Source organism: Terrapene carolina, unplaced genomic scaffold (genome assembly GCF_002925995.2).
Source record: "Terrapene carolina triunguis isolate 2854851 unplaced genomic scaffold, T_m_triunguis-2.0 Scaffold558, whole genome shotgun sequence".
In the NCBI taxonomy this organism is placed as follows: domain Eukaryota; kingdom Metazoa; phylum Chordata; order Testudines; family Emydidae; genus Terrapene; species Terrapene triunguis.
In genome coordinates this window covers 12813079-12821362 of record NW_020664909.1, presented here as the reverse complement: position 1 = coordinate 12821362, position 8284 = coordinate 12813079, and the positions used below count along the sequence as shown (strand labels likewise).

The 8284-nt window shown below is 39.0% G+C and overlaps 1 protein-coding gene across 5 annotated transcripts in view; it reads left to right on the top strand.

Annotated features, from left to right (window-relative positions):
- The window catches only part of DCAF6 (DDB1 and CUL4 associated factor 6), a 164410-nt gene extending 156755 nt beyond the window's left edge, over window positions 1-7655 (top strand). For all 5 annotated transcript variants that reach the window (XM_026659013.2, XM_026659014.2, XM_026659012.2 and 2 more), the window contains 4 exons: window positions 1174-1330; window positions 3066-3154; window positions 6278-6383; window positions 7215-7655. In XM_026659013.2, the coding sequence (XP_026514798.1) occupies window positions 1174-1330; window positions 3066-3154; window positions 6278-6383; window positions 7215-7279 (417 nt within the window). In that variant the 3' untranslated portion in view covers window positions 7280-7655. The remainder of the gene's footprint in view (window positions 1-1173; window positions 1331-3065; window positions 3155-6277; window positions 6384-7214) is intronic.
- The last annotated feature ends 629 nt before the right edge of the window (window positions 7656-8284 follow it).

The following is an 8284-nucleotide window of genomic DNA, read 5'->3' as shown; positions in this document are numbered from 1 at the left end:
CCCCCCCCCCCCCGCCGCAGAATTGCTGACGACGACCCGGGAGCGCGGAAGGACCCCCGCCTAGGGCGCCAAAAACCCTCGCGCCGCTCCTGCCCCCGTGGGGTCTGAACATGTGTAACCTTATGTAACTTATCTTGAAATGTTCCCCCAATTAATATTATGTTGTTGTAGATAAGGGTGCAATAAAACCCAATTTAGTTTTCAGGTTTAAGCCTTTAGGTCAGTTACAGAAAATTTATTTAGTAGACGACCAGTAGGCAACACTTTGAATGATATAACCAAACTTTATTCAAAAGAAAAAAGTAATTAGTTAAGCAAACAGGCATACAGTTACAACTTACACAGTACTACAGTTATACTTACACCTGCAATTTAGCAAAGCTACTTAGCTATTACAGTGAGAGTCCTTCTAAGCCCCCATCATCCTGGGCTCGATCATCCTTAGTTGCTTTGAGGGAATGGGATAGTGCATGCACAGTCTAGTGAGCGCTAGGAGCTGAGAGGGAATGGCACATGCTTAGTAAAAACAGAACCTTCGGAGATTTTAGAAGCTAAAATCTAAGCAGTCTTTACTAAGCATGTGTGAACTTTAGTTTTTCAAGGCCAAGTTTGGAGGTATTTCATGGGGATGGCAAAAAGCATATCCTGATGCAAGGGCCACTCCTTGCGTAATTTCAAACCCTGTTCCAGAGCAAGTCCTTAACTCGCAGCTTCCACCAGATAAGGACAAAAATGGAGAATATTGCCAGGCTGTTGATGCACAATTTAAGTTTTAGTGTGAGCATTTTTGTGAATTAGTGAACAGATCCCCACCAAGATGTAAACTACAACTTAATCCAAAAATGTACCAAGCAGAACACAGACCGGTGACATTAGAGGAAGTAATGCTTGTGGTCAAACAGTTATGAAATGATAAAGCACCTGATCTCGATAATATTTAATCAGAATTGCTAAAGAGAGGAGTCATGGATTTAATTCACTGGCTTTATAGAGTTGTCAATTCAAAAATTGACTTTGCGTTTGGAAAATCCTTAAATTAGGGCCAGCACTATTGTGAAAGTGGGAATTACTTTCTGGAAACGGCTTACAATATTAACACTTCACATCGGTTATTTCTAGACTAACCATGTAAATCATAACAAATATTTGTAATTAATTTTATTTTTACTGTAGATAAAGGAAGCCAATTTCTGGGGCTCTAACTTTGTAATGAGTGGTTCAGATTGTGGCCATATCTTCATCTGGGATCGGCATACTGCTGAGCATCTGATGCTGCTGGAAGCTGATAATCACGTGGTGAATTGTCTACAGCCACATCCATTTGACCCAAGTAAGACCATCTGCACCTGCAATATGCATGTTCCTATAGCCTGTAGTAAGAATCTTTACAGATGAGTCTTCAACACTTTGCCTAACCCAGGGTCACATTAGTAAATTGCTAGGAAGTCTGAGGGCTGCATCTCAGTTGTATAAAATACAGCATGCTGCTGCTGTCCTTGTCTTTAATAGTGAGGTTTGGCTCAGAGGCCATTATACCCATCAACTCCTCAGAACGAAAATGATGATATATAACATCCAAAAGCGGTCAGGATCCAGAAAGAAAAGTCCTCCTTTCCCCCTCCTTTCATTGTACACAATGAGTTTGAAAGAGTGGTTCCCATGCCGTTGGTAAGATACTGTATTAGATAGCTCGCACTAACGGGAGAAGCAATATTAGCATCTGGTCTCAGCTTGTTCTACTTGAATGTATCAGACTCTCAGATTCTGTGGGAGGGAGGTCTGAAGAGCTACAGACTGGGGGAAAGTGAATTAGGTTAATAGGAGTTCTGTTGAGTGAGTTAAATTGGTATAATTAGGCTTTTTAAAAAAAAATATTCATGCTGGGGATGGACACACTAGCGTGGGGAAAACTAGACATAACCTGAAACTTTTGCTGATAATTCTAACTGAACCATTTTTCAGTTTATGAAACATTGACAGAACAGTTTTAATTATTTTTCATTTTCCCATGGCCTCTCAGCTGTTGAGTGTCAGCTGATTGTGGAAGTGAAAGTACCATAATACTGCAAGAGGCTGCTTTTTGCAGTATTTCATCCTGACTAGTACCAGAAATGTAATTGGGAAGGTCTCTTCTCATAAGATCCCCAGCACAGTTTTCAGACTGAAGGGACATATCCTAGTTTGGTTAAGCATCTGAACTTTGGATTGCTTACTTGAATACCCAGTCTTATACATATTTGAAATGGGTGACTAGTGGTGTGCTGTAAGGGCTTACTCTATCAGAAGCTCTCCCAAAATACACCTACAGCTTCCCTGACTTTTTAATCCAGTGTGACCTCCTTCCACTTACACCTTGAAAAATGAACATTGGGGTCAGCCCTCCCAGCAGTGACAAGTGTTCTGAGCCAAGCCTCCATCCACATCTACTGAAAGCCTAAAAATTCACTGCTCCTCCAGTGTGAAGTGCCCTAATTCTCCCTCCCAGATGACAGAACATTCCAGTGCATTTTGGTGTTTTATTCTTTTAAATGTTTTAAAAATATTTGTAAATGTGCCTAATGTTTTTGGAACAGGTGCGTCAAAGATTTCAAATTTCTACATAAAATACACTGTGGAAATTAATTTGAGGCCTGTTCATATCTATCGTTGCACATGTCTTAAAGCCTTTCCCTGTTAAATCTTTTCAGATCATCAGAGGAGAGTATACTAATAGTAGCAGATGCTTGTTTACTTTCTAGTTTTAAATTATGCACAGTCTGTGTAAAAGAGAGAATATAAGGTTTGCATTTATTTTCTTCTTTGCATATATTTAGTCGGTAGCTCAAATCCAGCAAAAAGGGATTATAACTCAATGAGACTACTCCTGTATACGTGTTTGCAGGATGGGAGCTTACATATGTTATGATGGTGAAAAATAAGAGCACTTCTAATGAAGTGAGATGTGTGTGTGCATGTATGTAATGAAGCATGTCAGCAACACTTCCAACAAGCTCCAGTTAAGATGTTCAGAAAAGGCATTTCGTTTAGAACTCTTTTCTAATACTTTTTTAAATTTGATTTTCTAGTTCTTGCCTCGTCAGGTATTGATTATGATATAAAAATCTGGTCACCACTAGAAGAGTCCAGGATTTTTAACCGAAAACTTGCTGATGAAGTAAGAGCCTTTCATTCTTTTTATGTTGCAGCTGTCATTTCTAGCAAAGTCTTCTCTGCAAACAGCTTGAATAACTGAATTTTTTTTTAACTTAAAACAAGTCAGCAATAGATTTTTGTTTTTTAAAAATAAGGTGTTCTTAAAAACAATTAACTTTCATTTCTTTCAGTACATAAATACCCCACATAACCTGAGAGATTAGGAAATAATGGAATTTACACAAATAGTGGAAGTATGAAATTATGAACACAAGACAAGTGAGAGATAGGGGGAGCTCTCAGAGTTACAAGGGTAGATAGTAGCAATCAGAAATGGAGGAGGCTGTGACTGTTTAAAAAAGTAAGAGGGTAAATCATAGACATATTGGAGGCAAGTGAAATTAAAAACATTATTAAATATTCCCAGTCACAAAATTGTGTGTTATAAAGTTAAGGTTGAGAGTGTATATCAGCAATTTAAGGCTATAAAATAAGCATTATAAACCCAGTTTAAAAAAATGCAAACATGTTAAGGTATGCCAACTTTATTTAGGACACCCAAATAATCTTAACTCTCCCCTGTAATGATTCCCTACTATCACCATAGATATGACAACTGGATGTTAGTGCTTATGGTTGCAGATTAATGACATGGATTTTAAAGACATGAGGTTTTTTTAAAATGTTCCCCCCTCATAGTGTCACTACAGGGTAGAGTAAAACAGGGCAGAGTTAAATATTTGTCTCTTATGCTCTTTTAAATAACTGCTTTTTGTGCAGGGGTCAAGTAGTCACTTAATTTCTTCTCTGTATAAGTGTAATGTCTCATCGCAAAAGTAAATACTGCCACTCCTGAGCTCTGAGCCATTCCTGCATACGTCACCAAAGGCCAGTGTATGCTCTAATTAGCTCTCATTGATTGCAATAGGAACTAGGTGCATTTGAGGGCAGTATTTGGTTCCAAGTACCCTTCAGAGGATGAGGGAGCAAAGAAAAATTATCTTGATCCTCTCAGTTTATTAAATCTTTGTTTGGCATGTGCTAGTCTTTAGCAGATTCAGTTCCCTAAAACAGGTTGCAATATAGCATCATTACATTTTGCCCTTTGCAGTTTCAATTGTCTGTTGGATTCTTCACTTTCTGTGCTAACCTCTTGTGTATTATTGCTATGGCTAAGCAGTTGTCATGCTCCACCACAAAGGTGGCTGCATTTCCGTGGTGGGTGAAGGGATCACTGTCTATATTTTGTATATCACATTAAGTGTGTGAGGTGCTTTGGGATCCTTCAGGATAATAAGCATACATAAAGGTAAATCATGTGTAAAAAGTATTCTGTTTCTGACCTAATAATCACTTAACAATGTTTAAGCAACATGCTAAACACCAAAATTTGAAGCTTTTAGGTTAGGGTTAAGTCTGTTTGTGAAGGAGAAATAATTTTAAGCATATTGTGTCCAACCAGAAAACGTATTTTCTGCCAGTTGTAGATTTTTTACATGTTTATTGTGCCAAACATATCAATTTTTGAATTAATATCCCTGAGGGACAGGTGTGGGGCTTAGGAGGAAAGCTGAGGAGTTCAGTTTTCACCATGTAAATTTAGTTGGTTGAGGGCATCCAAGATGAGATATCTGAAATCCAAGAGTGGATGGAAGGGGAAAGGTCAGGGAGGACACTTGGGAAACTTCAACATGGATACAGTAGCTGAAACCATGAAAGCAGATGAGATCACCCAGCAGGAAAAGATGAGGGGGCAGAATCCTAAGAGACAGTGCCAGATGGAAGAGGAGGAGGGACGAAGGTGCAGTTAGAGAGGTAGGGGTAGAACCAGGACAGGACAGAGTCAGGAAAGCCCAAGAATGAATGAGTTGAGAAGGAGATGGGAGTGATTGACTGTCAAAGTGGCTGGTGAATAGAAAATGAGAACAGAGAAGGGATTCTTAGACTTGGCTAGGAATAGGTCATTGGTGTCTTTATAAAAGCAGTTTCAGTATAAAGAAGAGAAGTGAAAACAGGCTACCAGGAGGTCTTGGAGAGAGAGAAGCCAGTGGAAATACTGTATTTAAGGAAGCAAAGGAGATAAAAAAGATTGGGCAGTAGTTGGAGAGACAAATGGTGTTAAGGTTTATCAATACCAGAGAGAGTACCCTAAGGACAGGAGCTGCATAAGGGTGGAGAGATAATAAATAGAATGAGAGAAGCTGGGAGAGAATCAGGTCAGATTCAGAGCAAGGTGAAAAGGTGGGCAAGAAATGGTTGTGAGGAGGGAGAGTGAAAGAGGAGCTCAATACTACTTGCTAGATAGCATTTTTTTTCCTTGGAGGAATTAACTAAATTATGGGCAGAGAGGAGGCGGCTGGGTTTTATAGACACAGGAGTCAGTTGGAGAGGAGAGAGAGAGCTACTTACGGTGAATGAACTTGTAGTGCAGTAACTCCACGTGTCCCTTAAGTTTTCTCCAAAGATTTTCAGGAGCATGGGAGTAGGAGGAGGAACGTCATTTCTGTTCCTTCCCACCTTCTTAACTATTGTTGGTGTGAGAGCTTTGTTCTCTGCATGGTGTCAAGTATCAGAGGGGTAGCCGTGTTAGTCTGGATCTGTAAAAGCAGCAAAAAGTCCTGTGGCACCTTATAGACTAACAGACGTATTGGAGCATGAGCTTTCGTGGGTGAATGATGCATCTGACGAAGTGGGTATTCACCCACGAAAGCTCATGCTCCAATACATCTGTTAGTCTATAAGGTGCCACAGGACTCTTTGCTGCTTGTTCTCTGCAGTTACTTACATCTGCAACATCATCAGTTCGCTGTCTTCACATCTTATCTTGAAAACTATTTTTCTTCATTTCCCGTACTACTTAATCTCTGTCAGGAACTCAGACATCACAGTGATGATTTTATTATAAATACTACCATACTATCTGGATTAAAAAATTGCTCTTATGACTGACTTTTCTCATGATACAGTACACCTACAGCACAATTTATAACACGCGCTAGGGTCTGCTTTTTTGTCATTTTTAACTTGGTAAAGCATTTTTGGACACAGTATATTAGACACTGTATAAAATACAATCTGTATTGCACCAGGAATAGTTTGTAGTTAGTGATGCTTTGATCAGTGATTATTTTTTTTGTCACTACAGGTTATAACGCGTAATGAATTAATGTTGGAAGAGACCAGAAACACAATTACTGTTCCAGCTTCTTTCATGTTACGAATGCTGGCATCGTTGAATCATATAAGAGCAGGTAGGAGAATTTCAGAGCAGCTTCTGTGCAGACTATTTATGCCATTCATAAATCTTGTCTAGCATTGTCACTTAAGCTGAGTGTTTGAGTGAGTTTTACATACCACCCTCAAACACTGTTTGTTGCTCTCCTTTTTAAGAGTCTCTAGATGTGTGTTTTAGGTGCTAAATATTTATATATCCATTTTTGATTTGCTCCTTGGTGTATTCTATTCCAAGGAAAGAACTGCTCCACGCTTCAGTAATGATATTTCTGACACTAATACTGTTTTATTGTAGAAGAGATTGGCTAGTCACACTGTATGAGTGGCCAGTCATGCTCCCTCCCTTGTGCTTCTCCATTTAATTTCCCTTTCTCTAAACTGCTACTCAACAGATGTCTTTTCTGATGCATACAGTGACTTACAGCAATTTTCCCAGTTTTCTGACCAGTGCACATTTCTGGTTACAACTGTTTTTTAAAATACCCTCTCAGTCCCAACTCTCTAAAACAGGCTGCTCACTTCATTGACTCGCCATCTGTTTTTGAAAATTCTGCTCAAACCCGCCTCTTCTGTGCTGACCATGAGTGAGCTGCTGCCTAGTTCATCACATTGGTGCTCACAATTTCTAGTCCTTTGCTTTTACTGTCTCTGCTCTCTTGTGTTGTTGTTGCAACTTTTCCATTTAGTATGTGCTATCAGTCTACTTATGCATTTCAAATGGTTCCATCAGCATAATACATAGGCACTGTGCTTTGGGTAGTAGCCGGTTGATGCATTGTATCGTAAATGTTAGCTGAAAAGTTACTTTTAAAGTTGCGTCCTTATTAAATCATCCTTGTGTCTTGCAGACCGGTTGGAGGGTGACAGGTCAGAAGGGTCTGGTCAAGAGAATGAAAATGAAGACGAAGAGTAATTGGCTCTTCTATGCGAGCACCTAGACGTTACGGAATTTATATAAGACATTAATTATATTTTTCCTTACAGAGCTTTAGTGCAATTTTAAGGTTTTGCTTTTGGATAACCCAACATTTTGTTTCTGAACGACTGTGTGCATGACTTTGGGAGAGTGTGCAAGTAAAATAAGCAAAAATGTTTTTAAAACGTTTTGCCATGTCTGAGGGGTGCTAGAAGATGCAAAGTGCAATATTTTCCTTAACCTGCAAACGTGGGAGCTTGGATCAATGTTTAAAAATAACTTTCATTAGAGCAAAACATTGGTTCAAATAAATTTCTATACCTGCTATTTGCATGTTTGTTGCTTTCTAATTAAAAGATTTGGTTGTTTTAAATTGTCTCATGTTCTTTTTGTACAATAATTGATTTGTCACGATACAGTATTGTCCAGATTCTAATCTCAGTTGTCCTTTCTGAGCATGATCCTGGATACCCTCAATTCCTATTGAAGTCTATGAGAGTAGAGGGTTCTTGGCATTCTATAAGGATTGCACCTTCTGCTCTTAAAAGCTAGTTAAGATGAAAAAGGCCCAATTAGTTACAGAAGTCCTATATTATGTTCAATTTTTTATATGTGCCCATAGATTTTAGTAACAGACATATATTTTCAAATAGAATAAATGAATCCTGCAATATTTATGAAGATAAAACTCCCATAGAGCTGAATGATGGTATTGTGGCTATAGCATTGGACAGGATTTGGACGGATCTGGGGTCTAGAAGTTGACTCTTTTACAGACTTACTGTGTGATCTCGGTAAGTTATTTAGGCTAACATATTTTGAAAAGCTTGGCTAGGCACAACAGCAGTTTTAGTGCTCATGGGGTTTAGTGGGATTTGGGCATTCAAAGGATTAACTTTCGAGTATCTGGAGCATTTTCTGAAACTGCTACTCTTTGAGTGTCCATCTTCTCCACTGTGCCTCTACCCCTCCCTCTTAGAGTGCTCAAGCCACTATGTGCCC